General features: G+C 41.0%; 2 protein-coding genes across 3 annotated transcripts in view; one reads left to right on the top strand and one right to left on the bottom strand.

Annotated features, from left to right (window-relative positions):
* txlng (taxilin gamma) overlaps positions 1 to 25,870 on the bottom strand; it is a 765,700-nt gene that overhangs the window by 368,197 nt on the left and 371,633 nt on the right. The gene's annotated exons all lie outside the window — the stretch shown is intronic.
* Positions 1,599 to 25,870, top strand: part of pcsk6 (proprotein convertase subtilisin/kexin type 6) — a 29,230-nt gene continuing 4,958 nt past the window's right edge. The window contains exons 1-18 of one of the 2 annotated variants that reach the window (XM_050052520.1): positions 1,599 to 1,977; positions 4,860 to 4,964; positions 7,056 to 7,166; positions 7,254 to 7,397; positions 7,606 to 7,682; positions 9,102 to 9,190; positions 9,347 to 9,519; positions 9,619 to 9,831; positions 14,288 to 14,388; positions 15,417 to 15,520; positions 15,686 to 15,803; positions 17,211 to 17,399; positions 22,136 to 22,272; positions 22,386 to 22,535; positions 22,704 to 22,806; positions 23,990 to 24,186; positions 24,544 to 24,631; positions 24,704 to 24,807. In XM_050052520.1, the coding sequence (XP_049908477.1) occupies positions 1,729 to 1,977; positions 4,860 to 4,964; positions 7,056 to 7,166; positions 7,254 to 7,397; positions 7,606 to 7,682; positions 9,102 to 9,190; positions 9,347 to 9,519; positions 9,619 to 9,831; positions 14,288 to 14,388; positions 15,417 to 15,520; positions 15,686 to 15,803; positions 17,211 to 17,399; positions 22,136 to 22,272; positions 22,386 to 22,535; positions 22,704 to 22,806; positions 23,990 to 24,186; positions 24,544 to 24,631; positions 24,704 to 24,807 (2,452 nt within the window). In that variant the 5' untranslated portion in view covers positions 1,599 to 1,728. The remainder of the gene's footprint in view (positions 1,978 to 4,859; positions 4,965 to 7,055; positions 7,167 to 7,253; positions 7,398 to 7,605; positions 7,683 to 9,101; positions 9,191 to 9,346; positions 9,520 to 9,618; positions 9,832 to 14,287; positions 14,389 to 15,416; positions 15,521 to 15,685; positions 15,804 to 17,210; positions 17,400 to 22,135; positions 22,273 to 22,385; positions 22,536 to 22,703; positions 22,807 to 23,989; positions 24,187 to 24,543; positions 24,632 to 24,703; positions 24,808 to 25,870) is intronic. The other variant, XM_050052512.1, reaches the window with a different exon arrangement.

Below are 25,870 nucleotides of genomic sequence, written 5' to 3'. Positions count from 1 at the left end.
ACAGCAGCATGGTATGAAGCTCGATGACGTAGAGTGGAACCACGTTCTTTTTCCCCCGTCTCTCCCCCCTTCTTTTTTTTTTTTATTATCCAACATTTGTAGAACATACAACATCTTGTTCCTTCTGTAAAAAATACAGCACAAAAATAATAGTCCACACTGATATAGGTGAAGAAAGAAACCCCCCCAAAATAAAACAGAGTAGAGGGGAGATTTATATACAATCAAATAAGAATTGTAAAAGGTAGGCTGAGTAAATAAATTAAGGCACCATATGTACAAAATTAAACAAAATGGAGCAAAAACATCAAGATCCAAAACAAGTATCATAATTCAAAACAACAAGAATTAAGAAAAGTCGACAATTATCCTTTCTTGTAGTCCTGCCATAGCTCTTTTTTCAGTGACATAAAAAACAACTTAAAGTAATTAAATCAGTTCAATGAGGGCTTACTATGTCTCCACTTGCTACAATGAATGTGGTATTTTGCGGAACCAAGGTCAAGAGCGCGAGTTCCGCCCGGAAAGGTTTAGCTGCCGCCGCTGGCAACATTAGCACGTCAAGCTAATTCGTGGTCGAGTCCGTCACACTACGCCAAGCAGAAATGAAACGTTGGAGCTGGAAGACTCGCCTGCGGGGTCCCGGTCAGCTACAACGGCTAAGGGAGAGGAGGAGGACGATGTGTCGGTGTTTCTTCAGCGGTGTAAGGTTAGGGTATGTGAATGAAAACACCGCTAACATGCTAACATACATTTCACTGCGTCACATAAATGTGCTGGTGTAATAAGGAAATGCGCCCCGCCCTCCAAATAGTGTTTCCCTTGGTGGTCAAGGTTTGGGCTAACTAAGGGTTTGGGTCAGACTGTAAATAAATATTTACATAAAGTATATTTAAGAATATATAAATATGTATATACAGTATGGCTTGGGTCAAGTTTAGGCAGGGGGAAACACATATTGACCGGGAAACAGTCTGCCTCATAACACCTGAGGAAAAAACAAATCTCTGCTGCTTTAAAACTGCCCTAGAAGAACGGTATTTAAAATAAATACTAAAGCAGATGGCTTTTATATCGGCATATAGCAAGGTAGAATTAATTGTAACATTCCAAGTGCACAAGATTCAAGATTGAAGCAGTTTATTATCATATGCACAGTGAAAACAAAATGGCGGCCATCGTAGCTGGTGTATTAGCTTTGCTCTCCCAATAAGTTATTTTGTATTTTCAGTTTCATTTCACAAGAGATACTTTTCAGTTTTATAGCCTACTGTGACCTCTTTTAGGAAAGTGTTAATATAGTGTAATAACACAAGTGATTAAAATGTTATTTATTTTTATAATGAGAATAGTTTACTAAAATTGCTAGTGGGAAAAAATGTTCCCTCAGTCTCCAGCAGGAGGATTGTTGCACTACTGTCTGTTCAAAATAAATGATAAGAAACTTTTGGCTACACAGATATTTATACATATATATAGCCTATGTTTGAAACATGCGTCCTGCAGGTATCAGTGCAGGTGAGAGCAGCAGCATCCAGTGAGCTCTCAGATCTGATCCTCTGTCTCTCTCTCTCTCTGATGATGATGATGATGTTGATGTGCGGACTGTAGCCTCTCTGTTGGCCGCTGCTCTCAGTTCTTATCGCAGCTCCTCCTCCGCGGCACGGGGACTAGTTTTCAACCGGACAGTAAATTTTCGCCGGGACATGAACACAACATGATGGATTTATGACAGACCTCACCCAAAGCTGCGCTGCCACAGATCCGACAGGCTTCTTCTCTCCTAAACTGACTTTGACTCTTGAATTCAGGATGACTTTATTTTTGCTTTTCATTTTATTAACTGTTGAAAGGAGTCGGTCAGTGGTGTCGGGACAGGGCAGCGTTTACACAAACCACTGGGCAGTGCGGATCACAGGTGGTCAGGAACAAGCTGATAGAATCGCAGCTAAATATGGATATATAAACTTTGGACAGGTAATGATGACACCGTTTGTTTCTGCTGGTGTGTTAACACTGCTCTGATTGTCTTTGTTTACTTTGTAACGTAGCAGCATGAAGTAATAGTCACTGTTTGTGATCACTTGGTCTCAGAACTGTATGAAACAGCTGTGAAGGTAAAAGCCACAAACTCCAAATTAAGAATTAGGCTAAAACAAATAGATTTATCTAAACTAACCTACATAAGTGTTATCATGGATTGGATTCCCTGTAACTTTCACAGATGATCTGACTGACTTAGCCCTATAATGTGATAATGAAACATAGAAAACACTAAGTAGGTCAAAATTGATACCTCTTTGTGACATGTTGAGCCTTTATAAATCTTTAATAACTTTTTAAAAAATTAATGTGAGTAAGAAATTACACTATAGCTCAACCTACAACTAGGATATCACATGATACAAAATGGGTTTAAATTCAACCAAAATCAGTCTAATAAAAGCAGTGGTGTGGAAGAAATCCTCAGATATTAATAGCAGCAATACAACAGTGTAAAAATACTCTGTCACAAGTAAATGTCCTGCTGTCAAAATGCTACTCAAATAAAAGTACAAAAGTACTGGCATCGAAATATATTTACAATAAAGTACCAAAAGTACTTATTATGTATAATTTATACTATATTACTGGATAATAATTAGTGATGCATTCATGTACAAAAATCCCTAATGTTGCTATGCTGCTGGACTTCCAAAAATTAAGTGAAGTACAAAGTAGCATGAAATGGAAAAAGTAAAGTACAAGTACATCAAAATTGTACTAAAGTACAGTTCTTGAGTAAATGTTCTTAGTTAGATTCCACCACTGAATAAAAGTGCAAAAATATGAATTACGCATATCCTGTGAATTTTTTTAGGGTTTTTTTATGTGTATAATGTGTAACAATTTGGGAGCAGTGTGTAAAATTTAGGGGGATTCAGTGGTGTCTGGCAGTGAGGATTGCCGTTTTCAATGAGCTGAAACTTCTCCCAAATATTTTCCCTCAGTGTTTATTGTTCAGGAGGTTTTTACCAGGAGCTGAATTATTCTCAGAGGTCTCTTCCTCTCCAAAACAAATGCACACGGTGATAAACACATGTTACAAATCAGTATTTCTTCTATGTTGTTTGGCACGTCGATGGGCTGTTTGCCCAGTGCCTGCTAATGTGTGCTCACATCATTTCTGATCCAGATAATCAGGGGTGTTTTACAGTGAGTAGAGGTGTCTTCCTCTCCAAAACAAACAGACCTGGGGATTTAAACAAGTAAAGACAGAATAAAGCAGTTTCAAGTTACAAATTAGTAGGGATGCACAGTGATATCAGTACATCATCTGTATCAGCCAATATCGGCTTTAAAATGAACTATCAGAATCAGCCAACATGCTTTTTCTTATTTTGCACAATGAATGAATATTACATACACTGAAAAGTATTGTATTTCATGTCTCCATCTGCTGGTGGGCCGTCACGATAAGAGTATACATGTATAACATGTTAATTCCACAACAGAGGAGATCACTAAAATTAGGGAGAATATTGATATCGGTCAAATGAGTTGTTATATATTGGATATCTGTAAAAAAAAAAATCCAGTATTGTGCATCCCTGCAAGTTAGTGTTTATCAAATGCTGTTTGGCATGTTGGAGCTGGGCTGTTAGCCCCGCACCTGCTAATGTGTGCTCACCTTTTTCTCTGGTAACTTCATGTCCAGATGGGCAGGAGGTTTTCACGGCGAGCTGAATTATCCGCAGAAGTCTTTTCTTCTCCAAAATATAAATAAGTAAAACAGACCAGGTGTTTAGAACTGGTAAGACCACTGAATAAAGCAGTTTCACATTTAAAAAAAATAGTGTTTTCCTGACCCCCCTTGTTACGAAAGGGCTTCTAACTACAGTGCCTGATGTGAAAACGCGAAAACAAGAATGGCCGTATCTCAAGCCATTTTTCGGTTTGTACATTCGGGGCTACTGTAGAAACATGGTGGTGCGACGTGGCGATCTCCATAGACGAGGACCTGCTCCCTATATAGAAATACGTCTCATTCTATGTTAATGAAAACACAATGGTTCTTATTTTCAGGTATTCGTACACTAAAGAAAACATTCTTTTTATATTGTATTCAGTTTCTGCCAATATATCCTCCTAAATCCTACACTGGACCTTTAAATGTAGGTGGAGCTGCCATTTTTTGTTCACAGATGTTTATCTAATACAGACATTCTCTAAATGGAAACATTGCATCATTAGACTTTAGGAGTGTCTCCTTCTCTTTTGAGCACTATCACTGTCTTTACTAACAAGTGATCTTTAAACCTTCAGTAAATGATTCATCAGCATTCATAAAATATAAGCTAAAACTATTCTTAACCCTTTATATAAGGATTGTAAAGGTAGTCTATCAGAAAGTGGTACTGTAAGGCTCACAGTCTGTTAAAAGGACTACCACAAGATGTTCTGTGGGAGGAGGAGGAGGAGGAGGAGGAGGAGGAGGAGAGGATGAAGACAGATGTAGTAAGAGAAATGGCTTAGAAGACAGAGTAGACAGAATATGACTGCAGTGTGCCAGCTGTGCACATGTGCTGAGAATCCTGCTCACATTTTTGGTGCAAAGTCAAGAGAGAACATGCATATTTATAAAGTGACATCATGGACTATAAACAGATGGCCCCAATGTGTTTTGAATGTAGAGGGCTTTGTACAATCAGGTTTATGTTGAGTTTTCCATTTTAAAAAGTCACACTGCATCAGTGTAAAAGCCTTTTAGATAACAGCAGCTCAGATGGAATATTTCGCATTCAGCCATCTGTTTTTAAGTTGCAGTGCAGTTGTTGTTGTTGTTTTCGTGATGTTGCTTTTGGATGTTTCTCGGTCAGATAGGAAGCCTGGAGGACCATTACCATTTCCACCACAGCAGAGTGGTTCGCAGAGCTGCGTTCTCTTTGAAGGGCCCCCACAGCTTCATCCATATGGATCCTGAGGTGAGACCCAGATCACTTCCTTTCAAGTGGAATCAAAATGTACAACAGAGGAGATAAGGTCACATGAACACATTTTTTGTTCTTGTCTAAAACCTTCCAAGCAGACCTGCCAACCCAGGACATAGTTTAGAATATCACGCTGGCAACAACTCACATATTTCTGTATTTTTTTCCATCTCATTGGTTTATACAGTGGGGTGAAAATGTTGTACATCTTTTGGGATTTAAAAAGATTGACCAGTTTCCTCTTTTCCTCTTTAATGATAGGAATGATCCTTTAATATTTTCTAACTAAAAAATGAGTTCAAAAGAAGAAACAGGTTTACTTGTTTCAGGTGGAAGAGGAAAAAGTGCAGTGTGGTTGTTCCCCTGGACAGATTTCACTCCACTCCAGTGCTAATTTTCACGCCCATGGTGTGTGTTGCTAAATTTTATTTACAACTGAAGCCTTCATTAGAGCATGACGGACAACAGTGAGCTCTCTGAGGACACGCACCCGCTCAGCTATCAGAAGGAAAATAATCGCTCCTGTAAAACTATGAGAGGATCCATGAGGAAAACAAGGAGAAAATATCTTAATGAAATATATAAATAAATAAGTAAAGCAAAATCAAGTGAATAAATAGAATAAAGCAAAAATGAATGATGAAATCATTTTTTAAAATTAAATGTCAATTAATAGCAACCAAAAAATGTTTTAAATTGATATTAACATCCAGAGAACATAAGGAGATGCCCAAAACAAACATTACGAAAAAGATATGAGTTTATTTCCTCATCCCAGTGAGTGAATCGCAGCCATACGGCACCACCGTCCAAAGCCAACCACAAAAAGCACCATCAACACTTGCAAAATAAACATCAAAGCCTAAGTCTAGCACAAATTTAGTGGAGCTGACAGTGCCTATGTTTTATTTCTGACTGCTCAGCTGCACAGCTGCACATTTTACAGCTGTTTAACTTTCAACATGATGCAGAAGATTTAAAAGCTACTCTCAAGAAGTGCATTTAGGTCTGACCCTGTTCCATAATGAAAGATGTATGGAAATCCCTTTAGTTTTGTCAGGAAATGTCAGGTAAAGCAGATTATCTATTCACCCTAAGGATGCACGATAATATTGGCATGTCATTGGTATCTGCCAATATTGGCTTTAAAATGAACTATCAGAATAAGCCAGCACGCTTTTTCTTATTTTGCACAATGAACGAATATTGCATACATTTAGAGGCATTGTATTTCATGTCTCCATTTTCTGGTGGGCCGTCACGATAAGAGTATGCATGCATGATATGATGTTAATTCAACCACAGAAGAGACTTGATGATCACTAAAATTAGGTGGGGAAAAAAGTGGATATGTTGATATTGGTTATCGTTCAAATACGTTGTTACATATTGGCATATTGGCAAAAAAATCCAATATCGTGCATCTCTAATTCAGTCTGTAAACACTGTCTCCCCCTAAAGAGAACTCTGGAAAGTTCTGGCACCTTAGTCCACAGCATTTTGGAAGAACGGCGACTCCCTTTTCCAAAGGAGTTGATTAATGAAGGACACTTTTTAAAGCCGATTTGAATCCAAAACTCTGAATATAACTTGCTCCAGAGTTTGGAGCAGGTTAGGCATGCAATTTAAATTCTTTTTGTGGTGGATTTAGGGATGTCAGATCATTTGACCTCCTCAAGAATGAGAATGTATGTGAATAGAAATGTTTAGCAGGCTGTGTGAACTGCTCGGGTCTGACACTTTGACTTGTGTTTACTATGCACAGTAATAGCAACTGGAAGTTAAATGGCATAATAAAAAAGGTCATTAGGTGCACAGGATCTTCAGTGATAAATTACTGTATATGTCATAACACTGCATTTATCGTGGAGTTTTTGCCCTTACCTTGCAAAAGTCAGAGTAAGGATTCTACACCGGTTTAGGAATCTTCAATATTTGCCTCTAATTTATCCATTGAAAAATAAAAATTTAAAAAGTTATTGACTTGTTTTCTCCTTATAGGGTTGGGCTTCTATAAAAAAAAACGGTGTTCCTCTCTTTACCCTTAAAACTAAGTTATACTGTTCTTGCTATTTCCATCCATAGGTGGACTGGGCTCAGCAGCAGGTGGTTAAACCACGAGTAAAGAGGCATATCCAAAATGACCCAAGCTTCATTCATTTCAATGACCCTAAATGGTCCAGCATGTGGTACATTGTGAGTACAGAACTTTGAATTATTCATTCTGCCATTTTTGTTTTGACAAGACAAAAAAGGTCTTTGGTACATGTTGTTTATTTTCAGCACTGCAACGATAAGAGCAGCCGTTGTCGCTCAGAGATGAACATCCTAGCAGCCTGGCAGAGGGGCTACACCGGCAAGAACGTGGTGGTCACCATATTGGATGACGGCATCGAGAGGAACCATCCAGATCTGGCTGAGAACTATGTACGTGCTATCCATACATCCATCTCCAAATATAGTGCAGCTCAAAATCAAAATACATCCTCAAGTTTGGAACCCACGTTTTGCCCTAACTCATCCAGTACCACACAACCAAAACTGTGATAGAGGCTTCAGTAACTGAGCTGTTTTCTCTTTCTCAGCATCACCTTTATGTTGCCATTTCCTCTGTTGCTCTTAATCATTTCTGCAGGACCACCTAGCAAGTTATGATGTCAATGGGAGAGACCATGACCCTTCACCACGTTACAACTCCCGCAATGAAAATATGTAAGAAGCAGCACCACCATCTTGTTGCATTCACATTAACATGTCACATTTAAATCAATTCTGCATAGGGCTGCCCCCTAATAGTCGACCAAAGGTTAGTCGACCAGAAAGGTCATTAGACAGCAAAATTTCATTGGTTGCTTAGTTGCAGTAAAAAAAACAATGTGAAACTCTATGAGGAGCTGCACCTTGTCAAAATAAATCCAAACCTATATGACTGGACCATGTGGGAATTTAATTTGAAAGGACAGACACAGGAAGTGTCCACGCTCAGCAGTCAGACAGGAGTCAGGTTAATTTCCAGGGCTGGTACCTGCGGTTATTCCACAGGCTAGTTAATAACATGTCGGGCAGGAAATCCAAAGTGTGGGATCATTTTGAGAAGGTGAAGGACGAACCCAAGGTGATATGTAAACTCATCTTCATTGGTCGACTACAAACATGACGTATCATCTGAAACATGGAAGTAGCTACATGCCCATTAGCCCACAGCGTCATTAACAGGCGGCTCGCTCAGTGTGTGACGTGCACTTGTAGATAAAATATAGGCCTATATTAATGAAGGTTCATTAGTACGGTTTTGTATTTCTCTGTAATGTAGAACAGTGTTAACAATGTTACTGATTCTTAGTCTGGGGCAGCCCTAATTCTGCAGCACCAAGTACATCAGATTTTTTTAGACTACCAAATACTGATGCCAGTATTGGCCTCAAAAACCTAGTGTTGGTTGATTGTAATAAACATAAAGACTAAAGCTTTTAAAAAGTTTTTCTAAGTCCTGTTTTCTCCAGAGTTTCTCCTGTGTGAGGAAGATAATTGTGCCTGCAGTGCTGCAGATCAGTTAACCTCCATCTGGTTTGGAGCTGGATTCAGTCTGTTAGTATTCAAGGCCAATCGCTCCCTCCTCACACACATGGTCTTTAAAATGCAGTAAGCTTTAAAAAATACGACACTAATGCGCTTGTGCCCAACCTACATGATAATGCACACATCTTTTGATGTGCAAATCCTGTTTCCACCAGCGCTACCATCAATGTTGAGAGCAAAAGCAACCCAACATATCAACAGTAAATGTCAGTTTGTGATGTCAGTCGCAGAGAATCAAAGACTGGTGACTTCTTTCTAGACTTAGCTTTTTACATCAATGATTGTACACGGGGGAATCCATCAGAGAGGAAGAAAGAGTAGCCCCCATAGTCTGTTTGTGCATGTGATCACACTGTGTTGGTGACATCTCTTCTTTGAATGATATAATAATATTAATTTTGTGCTTTATAAAAAAGGCCACTGTCAGGTTAGTTATTTCTGATGTGCCTCCCAGAAATGTTCACAGTAATCTGCCTTTGAAGCTGGCATTAAAGCAGATCACAGCTATGTGTCAGACTTTAATTTCTGTGTTGGCTCTCCCTTTACATACAGACATGGGACTCGGTGTGCAGGGGAAGTTGCAGCGGCGGCCAACAACTCCCACTGCATTGTTGGGATTGCCTATAATGCTCACATTGGAGGTAGAGTTCCCCCATTTCTCACTTACTCAATGTGGTATGTTGATTCATTTTGCATTCTTTTGTTTATGTGGTGGAAACATTTTATAAAAAACTTGAATTACAAAAAAGAAAAGAAAGGAGTTTGATGTTTTGGGATTGGTGTTGCCTTGGACACAGGGATTCGGATGCTGGATGGTGATGTGACTGATATGGTAGAGGCCATGTCCCTGGGAATCCGACCCGACTACATCGACATCTACAGTGCCAGCTGGGGGCCAAAAGACGATGGCAAGACAGTGGACGGCCCAGGGTTGCTAACGAAGAAGGCTTTTGAGCATGGCATCAAGAAGGTTTGATCAGCTACAAAGAAAAAACAGAATTTCTCTGAGCAGACTTTAATGTGTATGATTGATGTTGATCACAGCACCATGTCACTGTGTGTCACACAGGGCCGCAAAGGCTTGGGCTCCATTTTTGTCTGGGCGTCAGGTAACGGTGGACGGCAGGGTGATCACTGTTCATGTGACGGCTACACCAGCAGTATCTACACCATCTCCATCTCCAGCACCACAGAGAACGGGAACAAGCCGTGGTACCTGGAGGTCTGCAGCTCCATCATGGCCACGACATACAGCAGTGGAGAGTTTCACGAGAGGAAGATCGTGAGTACTGTGTATATGTCATCAACTGTAGCTCAGACAGTCTGCCAGGGTTAAAGTTAATACTCGGACTGAAATGAGTGTCCAATTCAGATACTGTACTCTTAACGAATGCAAATATCATTTAAGTAAATTTTGGCAATATCCGTACTCCTGATTAAGTAAACTTGTAATCAAAACTGATCTTTTCTAGTAATGATAAATATAGCCTCCTCTGATCAACCCAAATCAATTTCAGGCCTAAACCAACAACTTCTTGTTCCACCTGACCCGTTTCCAATTTAAGTCAGTTAGGGAGGGTAAAAGCTTCATCTGGGTCATCAGTTGGATACCCTCCTTCACTGGTGTTTCGATAATAGGCCCACAGCACCTCCAGAGTGCTCATCAGTAACTATCGGAGTCCCGGGTGTGCCCCCCTCTGCTTTTACTCTCTCAAACCCTGCTGTTGTTAGTGATTATTTTGGGGCCCAAGTGGTGTCTCTCCTCTTAATCCATAGCCTCCAGCTTGCCTGTTTGGCTGCGCCAGAGAGAGCTTTGATGGACTGACGTTGGATTTGGCCTCAAATTCCCATTTCTTGGGACTGGGCAAACCCTCGCTTTCCAGCCGCGTTGCTTAGCATCGGCTGCCAGCTCTGCGTGCTTAAGGCTCTAGCGTTCGTAGGCCTCCTCCCAGGGCACAGTGAGCTCAATGATGTAGACAAGGTGCAGTGAGGAGGACCAAAGCACGAGGTCTGGTCTGAGGTTAGTACAGGTGATCTCAGATGGGAAGCACAGCTGCTGGTTCAGATCTGCCAGTAACCTCCAGTCTGGTGCTCCTCCCAGTTGTCTGGTGTCTGATATGGATACAGATCATTTAGTTGGTTGAACAGATACAGATAAAGGTGCACTCGCTTATCCTTAGTACCTACTACTATACATGCTAGTGCGTTCCTTCTTGTGGCCAATGGTTGGTTTACGTAGTAGGACTTTATTTCTAAAAGGTGACAGGCAACAAATTTAGAGACTTATTCAGACCATCAGGGAAGGAGTGAGAAATCTATTCAGAAATATTGTATTGTAATTCATTCATACATGCTTCTCAGAATAATTTAAGTCCATGAATGTTCTGCCAACAGTGCAGGTCTCTCCCTCTCAGGCCGTTGAACGCAGTTCTCTGCAGGAGTGGAAGTTCAGTTGTTTGATCTTCTCCTGTCCTTTGTAGATTTTAAAAAGAAATAAGTGCAATNATAATTTAAGTCCATGAATGTTCTGCCAACAGTGCAGGTCTCTCCCTCTCTTGCACTGTGTGCAGGCAGTCAGTGGGTGTGGGGCAGGCCGTTGAACGCAGTTCTCTGCAGGAGTGGAAGTTCAGTTGTTTGATCTTCTCCTGTCCTTTGTAGATTTTAAAAAGAAATAAGTGCAATAACCCTGTCATGAGTTTCTGATTATTTTGCTAAACATTTTTCTGTCTATCTCACAACTACAAAGCTTTAAGCAAATTAATGTGTGATGATGTCACAAATATGCAAACGAGCATGAGATGTCTTCCTGAGACTTTTGGCAACTAGTGGAGCTAATGCTAGTCAATTTCATTGGAAAGGAGTTGGCAACGCAATTAACAAGAAAAGGATGAAGGCCCTGCCTGAGCAGCAGTAACCTCAACTAGCTTTCTGCCATCACTCCACTCGTTCCAGGCAGTGTTGCCCACTCGACCACATGGCTGGTCCTTTTCTCACCTTAACAATGTTGCACTGAGCTAGAAACTAAACTAAAATACGAAAAGGATGAGGGTTATCATTCATTGTCCATCACTGTATCAACAAAAAGTTGCTCTTTGCATTATTCTGCAGCACACCACCCTCAAGCATCCATATCTTACTGTCTCTGGTGGCCCCCTTGGACCAACTCATGTTACACAAAACTCATCCTCGTGAGGCTTTTCACCTAATCTAAAATGACAACCTATGACCATGACTGTAAGCTAAGTTGTAAGCATGGAGCAAACAAGCCACAGCACTGAGGCTGTGAGTCATATTTGTGTTTGTGTTCAGGTCAGTTGACCGGTAAACTGACCACTCACTATTGGTGTCTGCCTGTAACCTGTTTATAAAAAGGAAAGAAAATGAAGACCTTTTCTCCAAGTTATGACTTCAGTGTTATTGTGAATGCAGCTCCTTTGGCCGCAGCAGTGATGAGATATGATTAGAGGCATGTACACCAAAGGCAGCGTGTACAAAGGTTGTTCTAAGGAGTAATTTGTATGCGTGTGCGAATGTGTGTTTGTGAGAAGACCAAAGAACCAAAAATCAGTGAAGGTTGTGTTTACCTTGACTTTGTTGTATCTCTCATGTGATGCAGAGAGTAGATAGCATATAAAAGAAAGCAGATCACGTAAAGAGACATGATTTAACAACACGCACGTAAAGGCATTAATGCAGTGCCCTGCTACATTTAACAATGAACTGTGAGAATGTGGAGCTAGGTCGTGTCTTTGCTCTGGCTATCAGCCGTGTCTCTCTGTGCCCCGGTCACACACACAGTGTAAATATTATGCTTTGGCTTGTGTAAAACCAACCAAAGTGACGAAAGAACCATCTCCCCGATGGAGTGCGTAAGTTGGAGGCCAGCCAAACAGCCAGGTCAGATTGTGGAGAGGACACACACAGTGTCTCGTAGACCTCCTTCTCTCATCTGTCATCTATTTAAACAAGCGGTGATTTTGAGCTCCACTATGAACAGAACAGTTGTTGGATGTGTTTTTTATGTCTGATCATGGCCTTTGAACAAAGCAGGAACATGATCACAACAAATTCAAGTCATTGCACAAAGATAATTAACAGTTCCACTGAGTGAGGCAAGTTCTGCTTCTTGTCTACCGAAGCCTGGCTCTAAACTTTTGAAGCACTCCCCACTTTTAAAATTTTTTCAGCAATTCTAACCGGCTGTCTGGTGTGCTCACTGACAGCTAGTTATTTTGAGATTTGTAAATGCGACTAATAAAGGGGACGTCATTGTCCTGTGACAGAGACTGAAAAACAGCAACAAAAAAATTTCCACCTTAATGGCAACAAGTTTGGATGAGATAGACACAGCTATCCAGATTGTTACGAGTAATTTTACAGAAATTGTTTGTCTTAAATCAACATACTTGTTGGGGCGTCGGTGGCTTAGTGGTAGAGCAGGCGCCCCATGTACAAGGCTGTTGCCGCAGCGGCCCGGGTTCGACTCCAGCCTGTGGCCCTTTGCTGCATGTCACTCCCTCTCTCTCTCCCCCTTCACGCTCATCTGTCCTATCGATTAAAGGCTTAAAAATGCCCGAAAAAATATCTTAAGAAAAAAAAAAAAAAAAAAAAATCAACATACTTGATCATGATAATTGCTTCTAGCTACCTCTACCACAGCTTCAGTGACAGCTGAAAGGGCCATTGGTGGAACCAACAGGTCACTTGCTACTGATTTATTTAGGGTAAAAACAAAAGAAAACCATGATGTCAGACTGAATAATGGGATAAAAAGGCAACTCAGTCTGATGAATGATGCAAATTCATTGCATGACTTTGTGGGTAGAAGTTCAGGGGCCACTGACGCAGGAGGGTTTGTCAGCCTGTTAACAGTAGCAAACAAGCCACATGCATTATTATTGATTTTGGCAGTGATGTCAGAGAAGGACTTCCCTGTATGTCAGTTTTGTATACATGAATGAATGAAACCTTTATTGCCCCAAGGTGAACTTTGCTTTGCACAAATGAGCATAACGAGTATCTAAAAACACATTATCAAAAACAACATCAACACATGACATAATAACATGCAAAAAAACATCATAGTTACAGACCTGTGACCAGTGCTTGTTAAGCAGCTGAATGCTTCATGAGATAAATGATGTGACGCCTCTTACCCTAAAGGTAAGCGTGCATATTCGGACCACAGAGGGTGCAGTGGTTCTGCGATTCATTGTGTACTGATCAGTCATGTGAGTGATTCTGCACATTTGTTCTCCAGTTATCTGGAGACAGAGTGGACAATGTGAGGTCTCTTTATACATGTCATGATGAACATGGAGACTTGTTTTTGCCACCTGCTTTTAACTCTTCAACACTCTTTTTCTTAGGTTTTCACCAGTGTGGCATTTTTCCATTTTGTTTTTTTTTCCCTTACCGTACACTGCCTTTATCATTTGTAAGTGTAGATCTGAAATTATCTACAACATCATTGACTGAGACCCCAGAGAGAACAGGTGTGTAATAAAGTCTGGAAAAAGTTATTTACTACTTGTTTCAATGATACACTGCTTTGTGATTACCACCATTTGAACATTTCTATGCACATGTATAGTCTAATCACATGTGCTCACTAATTAAGTGCTCTCAGTAGACAACCAATACAGCATTGATTAATAAAAGAAGGAAAGTCATGTAAAAATCAGATATATAAACAGTGCATTACAGGGAAACTGTTCTGTGTTTGTGCTCTCTTGCAGGTGACCACTGACCTCCGACACCGCTGCACTGATGGTCACACTGGCACCTCTGTCTCTGCTCCCATTGTGGCTGGAGTCATTGCTCTCGCCCTGGAGGCCAAGTCAGTCAAGTTTTCGAAGTCTTGCTGTTTCCTGTCATATCATCTCATTACTCTGGTCTCCCGTTCTCCTTCACCATCTGTCATCTGTCTGTTTAGGTCTTCTGCTGTCATCAGTCTTATCTAGATATTGCACAGTTACACAGCCAAAAATATCATTTCTTTTTCTTCTTTTTTTGTTGGCAGAATATTTCCCCAAATTCTTGATTTGATACTTCAGGGTTCTTTTTTCTTTAGACACCCTTTATTAAGTGTAAACATGTTTTTTGTGATACTCAGACTCCTCAAGGGAAAATAATGCGTCATTATATTTTACGTAACCCATGTGTGTGGAATTCTCGTACAGCATTTATCTATCTGTGACTCCAGGTAGTACTGTATCTGGGGTCAAAGTTCAGTTAAGCTGAGCCACTCTGGCCCAGTCCCAGTGTCCACACTCATGGGCTCACAGACTTTGAGGCATGTTCCTGCAAAGTCTGCGGGGCCTTTGGGCCATCCCACTGTCCAATTGTCAAGTGCGTGAGGACTCTCACAGACATTTTGAGCTCCTTATATGCATGTATTTGTACATACGTTCCATAAATCCACATTTCTGCAGACTTTGCCTGAGGGAACGACCCACTATTCATAGCAATGTGATGTTAAAGCACGGGATTACCAGGGGAAACCTGGAAGCATTAAAAAAAGCAGTAAACAAGGAGGACTGGGACATCGATGCTCTGGCATTTGCCTGGCATAAGTAAAGTGATTATTTGACAGTTATCTCTAGTCCACTCCGTATGGCAAATTATCACCAGTCTAATCCTTTTAGCTTTAGTTGATAATGAATGTCATCTTGCCTCCTCCTGTATCTTTGTATCTGCATGTGTGAATGTACTGTACAGGCTGAAACAATCTGCCAAAAACATGTTACATCGCTTTAAACCTGGTTGAATTAAAGAAATTGAATTGTCATAACAATCAAAGACAGATAAGGTCATGAGTCACTCTCTGTGGCCAAAAGAGATGAACAGTTTCTTTGGTTTCTGCAGCCTCTTGCTGACATGGAGGGATGTGCAACATCTTCTGGTGAGAACATCCAGACCAGTCCACCTGAAAGCTGATGACTGGAAGACCAATGCGGCGGGACTCAGAGGCACACTGCATTCTACTTCTAATACTTACATAGTACATTGACTGTTTTATACTTGAAATACTTCCAACAACACTGAAGCCGTAGATTTTTGTAGAAGGCCTGAGTGTTATCATCCCTCTTTACGTTGCTTTTAGTCTTGTAATCCATCTGTGTCTTGTCTCACAGTCAGCCACCTGTATGGTTTTGGCCTGGTGGATGCAGAGGCCATGGTGCTGGAGGCTAGGAGGTGGAGGACTGTTCCTCCTCAGCACACCTGCACTCAGATACCTGAGAGACGCACCAGGTGAGGTGAACAGCAGGCAGATGCAGTATGCAGCTGACTGTAAGGAAGTTTGAGACTGATTCAAACCAAATGTTGAAATGGTGTAAATGCATCCATCTTTCCAACACACAGTTGTAATCTCTACTCCTCCCAAAAACATGCACTCACTATCTGATGTTTTTTAAGTCCCAGTGTGTAGGTATTAGGAGAATATATTAGCAGAAATGGAATGTAATACAATAAGTATATTTTCTTTAGTGTATAATCACCTGAAAATAAGAGATGTTGTGTTTTTGTCACTTGAGAATGAGGCGTTTATATCTACATAGGGACCGTTTCCTCGTCCACAAATTCACCGTGTTGCACCGCCATGTTTCCACAGTAGCCAAGAATGGACAAACCAAACACTGGCTCTAAATAGGGCCATTAAATTTTTTGCGTTGGCCACTGTAGTTAGCAGCCCCTCCACAATGAGCAGCAGCAGAAAATCACAGATTTTCAACATGAAACTGCTTCATTCAGTACTTTTACCGGTTTAAATCACCTGGTCTATTTGTGTTGAAGAGGAGGAGACCTCTGTAGATTATTTCGCTACTGTTAAAAACCTCTTAAACCACTGGATCTTAAGTTATCAGAGAAAAAAGGTCAGCACACATTAACCCGGCTCTTCTCCGAAATGCAAAACTGCTTTAGAGACACACTGATTTGTGAAGTGTAACCACTTCATTCACGGTTCAAAACTCCGGTAGTGTCCGTTTTGGAGAGGAGACCTTTGCAGATAATTCAGCTCCTGCTTAAAACCTTTTAAACATCACAAAAAAGGTGAGCACATACTAGCAGATGTTGGGCTAGCAGCCCATCTCCAAGGTTGGAGACGTCAGCAGTGTTGGAGAGACATTGATATGTAATGAAACTACTTCTTTCAGGTTTTTTTTTTTTTCTTCAAACAGTTTTATTTATTTGGTCTGTTTCTCTTAATCCTTTGGTCCGTTTGTTTTGGAGAGGCAGAGACCTCTGCAGATAATTCTACTCCCACTAAAAACATCCTGAAGGAACACTGAACTCTAAAGGAATCCTAAACAGAGAAGTTCAGCTGGTTGCAATCTGCAGTCCTCACTGCTTGATGCCACTAAACCCCCCTAAATCTTACACACTGCTCCTTCATAGCACCAAGGAAACACTGCTCCAGGTATTTCTACCACATATGATCACGCACATCTGATCCCTGATCAGTTCAACCATCAAATGATCTGTGTGGGTGTGGGAGCGATGTGAGTTAGAGCCATGAAGACAGTCAAAGTTTTGCCTCATCGTAGTTCATAGGTGCTACTCATTTATGTGTTTGTGTTGGCTCCATATCAATAGAGGGCGATCTCTTCTAACAGTTATCATTTTATTGCATAATGCTTATGCTTTGGGCTGTCCCAGGTACATCCATGCTGGCCAGAGTCTGAACAGCAACATCACCACCTCTGGATGTTCAGAAGACGCTGAGCAGCACGTGGCTTACCTGGAGCATGTGGTGGTCAAGGTTGTGATTGCCCACCCACGAAGAGGAGACCTGGAGATCAACCTCATCTCTCCGTCTGGGACGAGATCGCAGCTACTGGCCAAGAGGTGAGCGCTACACTGTACACACCACTGCCTGATACAGATTTAACAATATATAGTATGAAGCGCCCCACATTGTGTCAGACACTTATAATAACAATCTGACCCTGTCAGTGGCAAAAACAACACTATTTGTGGATGTAAATTGACAATGCAAACTTGCCCTGAGTGTTTACATTGCAGCCAGGCTGTTGTGCTCACTCAATACCAGGCTGATTTAAAAAAATGTTGTTCCTATTAATCACCTAGGGCATTTATACACAGAGATTGTGCTAAAGGGCCACTACAAAGTCCCTTTATATGCTTCCCTTTGCATTTTTTACACAGAACCAAACAACGGCAGCATCATGCTGCTCCAGTGTGTGATTGAAGACGAATGCAGACATTATGGAATCAAAAGAGGCATGATGTGTAACCCAAGAGTGTCAGCCTCTAATGTGACATATGACATATGCATTGGCAGCACTTTAAAAACAATAACTATGGCATAACATGGCAGTAACAATCATTTACAGTCTCTGTTTCATGGTGGCTGATCTCTTCCTCTGCTCAGAGGGTAAGGATCTCATGGAACTCAATGTTTTCCCAGTTTGCTGACATTTTCGGCAGCTGTTCTTCTTTACATTAGCTGCTAACTGCTATCAGCTACTTCCTTATCTCCCTGTGGTAGGTCGCACACATAACACATCAAAATATCACACGGTGCTGCCCACGATCACGGTCTGCCAGCTGTCTTGTTAATACAGCCATTGTTTTGGAGAGGTTACTACCTTCGATGCCAGCTTAAAGGCGAGACAGCATGTCCCCTCATTCCGCAGTTGTACCTCTTACACAGCATGGTGGGGCGGAATAACAGCATGAAATTCCTACCTTGAAGAGGTAGTATAAAAGGGGCTTTACACACAAAAACATGGTAAACTAGGGCCTAGGTTGAAAAATACTCTTCAACTCTGGATTTTTAAGTTAATATGACGTGCAGAAAGCCTCACAGCAACTCCTCAGCAAGGTCGCAAATGCTTTGTTTCCCCCCTTGGTGTTAAAAATGTGCCGTTTTGTGGGCGTCCCTACAAATATTGACTGTATCTACTGATACAGGGTCAGTTCTGCTAAATGCCCCAGTTGTATCTATCTCTGCAGATGCTGTACTTTGATTTGATCTGCAGTAGTTCTGGCAGTTTTCAGTATTTTCTGCCTTTTATAAGAAAATAGTTCCTATTAAAAACAGGTCACAGCGAGGTCTGTGGATTATTTGTTACTGTGTACTGCCTGTGAAAACAAATCTCTCTCTGTTACAGTAAATCTATATCATGTGGTGTTTGTCATTGTCACTCCCCAATGTCTGCTAAACTGAGTGTGGTGTATACCTGTAGGTCACGATAAGGCACGTTCCAAATATCAAATATATACTCTGAATTCATCTAAAAACTAACTCCTATAGTATTGTTTAATAAAGGACAGATTTCGTGAGAGGTTGGATTCAGGTTTTTAGTATCTATTTCTCTTTCAATGGTTCAGTGAAGCTTTGAATTGCCTCTGAAAGGTATTCTTTAAATATAAAGGCTGAGTGAGAATAACACACAGCGTGAGGCTTTACAGGCTGAAGGGCAGGCACGTAACCCTCTGCCGAATTTCTGTCAAAGAAAAGCAGCTCCCATCACTCAGAAAAGTTCAAATGTTTTGTTTTCATATTCTCACTTCCATCCATACTCTGCCTTGTCTATCTGCCCAGCTTTCCCTTGTGGGTCCTTCATCCTCTGTGTTGTCAGAGTAAATTAACATACCAGGTACTCATCAGAATATGCTGATGAATCACAGAAAAAAAAGTCTTTTGGAATGTAGATGTATTTTTTGGTTTCTTAAGTGTCTGGGGACACAAAGTCAAACATCAGTGGATAAAAGAGGCGCACCGCTTTTATTTGACAAAGGTTTGAATGAACACTGGCCACTTTGAATTTCTCTCTCACTGCCTGCTGCTGCACTCTCTGAAACTACTGTTATTGTCATTACCTACAAAGATTTGACTGACAGCTGCTCAGTCTATGTTCCTGTGCACACACTCGCCCTGCCAAAACAAGACATGCAAATGATATTTTATAGTTAATTAGATACCAAACTAACAATGTAACTAAATGTAAGGTTCAGTGAAAAAGGTTGAGAGCTCAACAGTTTAAATAGTGAACTATCAAGTTATACTGTGCAGCAGTCAAAATCACGTGTCTTACTCCTTATCTATTTTTATTTCAATATTACAATAGTGTGACTCTAACAGTTAAAGCAGACACTATATTCACTGTGATAAATTTCTTTCCTGTAAGCGATTATCCACACCAGCGTGTGTTTACAGTAGGGCTGCCACGATTAGTCGACTAATCGATGACTAATCGACTATTAAAATAATCGGTGACTATTTTAGTAGTCGACTAATCGGTTTGAGTCATTTTTCATAGAAAAGTACTATAAAAGTACCCAAAATACTCTTACTGCAGCTTCTTACGTTCAGATATTGGCAGCTTTACACACTCTCCCGTGACAGTGAACTGAAACCCTTTGGCGTGAGTATGAAACAAGACATTAGATGATGTAATTTTGGGGTTTGGGCGAGACAGACCGGCATTTTTCAACATTTTAACACATTTTTCGATAAAATGATTAGTCTACTAATCGAAGAAATAATCGACAGATTAGTCGACAATGAAAATAATCGTTAGTGGCAGCCCTAGTTTACAGGTGTTACTACAGGAGTACTACAGCATATGTGACAAACATAGTAAAAAGCCTTCTGTGTCCCCAGAGGGAGCTGTGTCAAGTCTAATAAATTACCTCGAGTGATGTCACTTGAGTCAGCTTTAGTCAGGGCTGAAGACTACAATTTTGGTCATTAAAAATTGCGTTAGAAAGAAGTGAGCTTACCAAACCTCTGTAGCTTGTTTGTCATCTCTGCAGGCTACAGAATCCAGGCTACATCAGCCCCTACTAGTGTTAACACATTGGAATCTTTGATCTGTAGGCGGTGGAGTTGCTGATCCTTTTTTCTGGCATAATGTCTATTTTGACTCTGTCAGTGTTATGGGAGTGAAATAATAAATAAGTGGAGGCCTCGTTTATACGAAAAGGCCTACAAATTCATCATTTGTATGTCAAATACTTACTGTGTGTTATGATGACTTTGTGAAGAACACTTTATTTTTCTAGCATGCCTCCATGGTAAATGGAGAATCCAAAGAAGGGGAACTTTCTTCATGATTTGAAGTAAACAGGGACTGCTTTTAACAACAACATGATGTCAAAACATCCAACTACATACTTTCAAACAACTCCTGCAGTACAATCCAAGTCTCATTTATCATAGTCTCGCCACCAGACAATCAGAGATCTCCACCTTCTGATAGTCTGGGGACACTCCTTTCTAAAGCGTGTTTAACACACTGGAGAAAACGGCCGGCAACAAAGCAATGCCTCTTGCATTTTTGAAAAGGACACGCCCTTCCGGAAATGTGCGCTCCCCCTTTTCTCGTCCGCAAGGAAACAAACACACAGAGAGCTCGAAAATGGATGCCAAGAGATATAACTCTGTTTTATCAAACATGTGCTCAGCCCACAAGATTGTGGAAATGAAGGACTTACAGCGACTTTGTTTAAAACTTTTAACACAGTCGGACTATGTTTACGAGCACAAGAGTTCAGCGAGCCACCGAAGGACCGCCCTGTGGATTTACTATTGGTTCTGCAACGTAGGGAGTTTTTTTAAACTCTGAAATTGTATCCGCCCATCTAAACACAAAATCAGGGAGAAAGACATCAGTATTTAGTTAAGCAAAGCATCTAAAGACTGACTTGTGAGTCTACATTTATCAAGGCGTATGCTCAGTGCTTAGTGTGGGTTAGGTATTCTTTAAAGTCTTTAAAAGTTAATTTTAAGGTGAAAGGAACAGTTGCTCTCAGTCTGTGATAAATTGTCAGAAAAAGGCTGAAAGTATAGCAGCTGCACTCGCGGCTCTGTGAAGTTTAATTTTGAGCAGTGATTTGAGTTAAATGCTAATAGCTGGCACAGATAGCTGCCATCATGACATTCTTTTTTTCAACTTTCTTTATTAGTTTGTGAGTCTCCTAGCGAGTGAGGCGATAAAAGCAAGAATTTGTTGTGCAGTCTTGGGCATACTGGGCGCAGAGGAGATTCTGAAGAGAGCAGCAAGGGGGTCGAGGTCTACTGCTTTACCCACTACATTACTAATTGCCTCAAATATAGCAGCCCAAAACTCTGATAATCGAGAGCATGGCAGGAACACGTGTACATAGTCAGTGGGTGGACTTTTAGGCCTATTGCAAGAATCAGACCTGTGCAGGTATATTTTGGTCAGCCTTGTGTTGTTGGAAAGTTAGTTGCAAACCTTTCGTTTGCACCTCTAACTTCTCTGGTTCAGGTTTGCCTGCTGTGAGCGAGGGCAAGTCGTGGTCCAGGAGAAAGAGAGTCTGTGAGCAATTGCCCTCCCGACACAGTTATTCCAAGGTCCAATCATGTCGTACTCTGATTCCTTGGTGTGTATGTGTGGGTGGGAGCAATCACATTAAGAGATTTGTGGATTCAATTTCTGAAACTCTTAGAAGCTGTTTTTGATCATCAGAGATTTCATCATGTGTAACTGATACAGTGTAAAGGCCTTAAGTGGTAGCCTAATTTAGTCCATAAACATGGAGCTTTTATGCTCTTAACTTTACTTTTCTTATGTCTCATTTATTTACAGGTTGTTTGACAGCTCCAGTGAGGGCTTCAGGAACTGGGAGTTCATGACCGTTCATTTCTGGGGTGAGAGGGCTGAGGGCACATGGACTCTGGAGATTGTTGACTCACCATCAAAGCTACGCAACCCTGAGGTGCTGGGTAAGGTCCGGCAGCACGTGCCCACTCAGGCACACATTTACAAGTCCCATCCTAACTGAAGCTACTGTTCTTATTCAGAGCAGCCTAATTATCGTTATTATTACTTGGGACAGGCAACCTTAAAGAATGGACACTGATCCTTTATGGCACAACTCAGAACCCTTACCCACCCAACAGTGCTCAGCACTCCCGTTCAAGGATGCTGGAGATCCCAGAGGAGATCCTGGAGGAGCCAGAGCTGGAAGAGGAAGATGAGTACAATGGTGAGAAAATCACAAAAGTCAGTATTTTCCCAACAAAAGTATAGTTTTTTTGAGGGCAGAAACCAATCAAATCTAATAAAAGAAGCTGCCTTGTCAAAGAGTCTAGAAATACTGATAATGATGTTGGTGGTGGTGCCGTTGATCATAATCCATGTGGTGTTCATCCAGGACCATGCCACAGTGAGTGTGGAGACCAGGGCTGTGACGGACCAGGTACTGCACACTGCCTCAACTGTGTCCACTTCAGCTCAGGCAGCTTGAAAAGTGGCAGGTAAGAGTTAATAGAAGGAGGTGAAACCAGACAAGTGGAAAATCCCAGAGTTTAAAAACATAACAAATGACAGAAAGTTTGAGACTAGCTGATGAACATAGTGCTGGAATTCTCAGGCGTTGGAGGAGACCAAAACAGAGCTAAAGGAAATAAAAGGTGGACAGTCAGTCAAACAGAAACACAACTCCAAATAAATGATAGTCAGTGTGTAGAATTTAGGAGAATATATTTGCAGAAATGGAATACAATGCAATAAGCAGGTTTTCTTTGGTGTATAATCACCTGAAAATAAGAATTGTTGTGTTTTCGTTACCTTAGAATGAGTCGTTACCTTAACAGAGTCTGCAGTGTGTTTTTTGTTTTTTTTTATAGTAGCCTGGAACGGACAAACCAAACACTGGCTGTAGACAGGGCCATTTGTGTTTTTGCGTCAGCCACTGTAGTTCTCCTACACACTTGGCACATGGGAGAAGTTTCAGTTCTCACCACTAGTGGCCACTAAATCCTAAACACTGGACCTTAAAACCTGAGAGGTTTATCAACGCTGAAGTTTGTCTTTTGAATTCCCTACGTAGCATAGTGTGTTGCTATACACTTATGGACTTCGTCTGGCCACGAAGTGTATCTCTGTGTAATGAGATGCTAATCGTGAATTTATGTCAGTAGTATACAAGCTTTAAAATGAGACAACAGTCTGGGGCGTCGGTGGCTTGGTGGTAGAGCAGGCGCCCCATGTACAAGGCTGTTGCCGCAGCGGCCCGGGTTCGAATCCAGCCTGTGGCCCTTTGCTGCATGTCTCTCCCTCTCTCTCTCCCCCTTTCACACTTGTCTGTCCTATCAATTAAAGGCTAAAAATGCCCAAAAAATATCTTTAAAAAAAAAATTAAAAAATGAGACAACAGTCTAACCTAAGAAAGACGACCCTCTTCTAAAGCTGAATTCATAAGCAATACAATTCATCCTCCGTCAGTTCAGTACTTGCAGAGCCTTACTTGGTCTTGTATGACCAGTGGCTTATAGTGTATAAGGTCAGTGATTGTTAGCAAAATGTAGATAGATAGTTTTAACATTATCCCATCACCCCAGTTGTCATTTATAACCGGGGGGGCACTGTTTAGCAGAAATTGCACAGGGTCGCTTAAAAATGAGTGAACTAACTTAACTGACTTACCTCTGTGTGTAGAACCTGCGTGAGCCACTGTCCACTGGGACACTATGGGGACATAGCGTCTCATCGCTGTAGACGCTGCTATAAAGGCTGTGAGGGATGTGTCGGCCGATCAGCTGGCGAGTGTCTCTCCTGTCGAAGAGGCCTTTACCTCAACACACTCAACTCCAGCTGCAGCGATACCTGCCCTCCAGGTTACTTTGCCGATGAGAGTAAGTCAACATCCACAGTGTAGACCAGATTCAGTGGGCCCTTTAATATATATTATTTTATTATATATCTGATATGTACCAGTCATATAGTGTACGGGTTGGCAACATTTTTGTTCCATGGACTGTTCTTATATATTGTCAGTGTTATTGGTGGATGGCCTCCTACCTCCCCTACCTAAAGAGAAACCCTTAAACTGTTTCTCAGACTCAGTATGTTTTTGTTCTTTATCCATATTAGCACCCTTAGTCTAACAGTTAAAAGTTGATGATAACAGCTGATGACGTTACAGGTAAATTGTTGAGAAAATCCTGGATTTCAACCACTGCATTGATGCTTGTTCATGCTGTCTATTCCAGATCAGAGACAGTGTCTGAAGTGTCATGACACCTGTTCGAGATGCCTGAGGTTTGCAGACAGATGCACTGCCTGCAGTGAAGGCTACAGGTATGTAAAGACATTTATATTTGAAATTTGGTTTAAAGCATTTTTGTAATTTATATGTATTTTTGTTTATAGTCTTGCAGGGATGACTTGTGTTCCTGAATGCACCAATGGGACCTTTTTCCACCTGGAAGAGATGACCTGCAGTCCGTGCCATTCCTCCTGTAGGACGTGTACAGGTCAGTGTGTTTGCTAGGGCAGTTTCTACAGTGCCTTAATGCAAATTCTTTCTAAAAGCCCTATGTGGTCCTGGTAATCCTCCAGTGACCTGGGGGCCAGATGCTTTAAACTCTTTGTGTAGATTCCCGACTAAAACTGTGTACACAGAAAGGAAGAAATATGCATATACATACTTTCTATCAGATGTATAAAGCCATGCGCACACCTGATTCTGTTTTATAAATTTCAGTCATTGTGGCACTGGTCGCCTGTGCCTCATTTCCACACCTACAGTTCCCCACAACTGATTGTAGAAACGCCCTTAACAGCTGTTTACACATCAATACCTGTGCCCCCTCACTGATCATTAGACCTGTCAACAAGAATATGATAAAGGAAGTGCACTTTCACAGACTGTGCTGCATTGGCAAGGTTCTCCAGTGGTGCCAGAGCAGCTGTCGTTACATATGGTTGTGGCAATTTGTAGCGTCTGCACCACTAACTCATCACGTTTATGAAAGCCATCATCTGCTAAAATCCCAATCATCATTTTTATTTAACGTCAGAAGGATGATCAGTGATTGATTCATCGCGCTCAGGTTGAAACTGACTTGACAGAATGCTCCCTGGGATCAAATTAAATGATCACTAACAGGGAGATTAATGTAAATTAAAAATATTTAAATTTATAAATGCGCCTTTGATTGACATTTTACAGAACACCATGAACACCAAAATAACAATCAATAAAACTGGCAAACAGTTTATCTGTCTCTCAGCTTATATTTAATCTCATCCTTTTATCACCTGCAGCTATCTCAGCTAAAATTGTGTGTACACTTAGTCTGAAGAATGTTAGAGGTGCACATACAGTGGTGTGAAAAAGTGTTTGCCCCCTTCCTGATTTCTTACTTTTTTGCATGTTTTCCGCACTTAAATGTTTCAGATGATCAAACAAATTTAAACATTAGTCAAAGATAACACAAGTAAACACAAAATGCAGTTTTTAAATGAAGGGTTTTATTAATGAGGAAGAAAAAAATCCAAAGCTACATGGCCCTGTGTGAAAAAGTGTTTGCCCCC

Source organism: Epinephelus moara, chromosome 1, assembly GCF_006386435.1.
Source record: "Epinephelus moara isolate mb chromosome 1, YSFRI_EMoa_1.0, whole genome shotgun sequence".
NCBI classification, from domain to species: Eukaryota; Metazoa; Chordata; class Actinopteri; order Perciformes; family Serranidae; genus Epinephelus; species Epinephelus moara.
The sequence above is the reverse complement of the archived record's forward strand: the minus strand, read 5'-3'. Positions and strand labels throughout refer to the sequence as shown.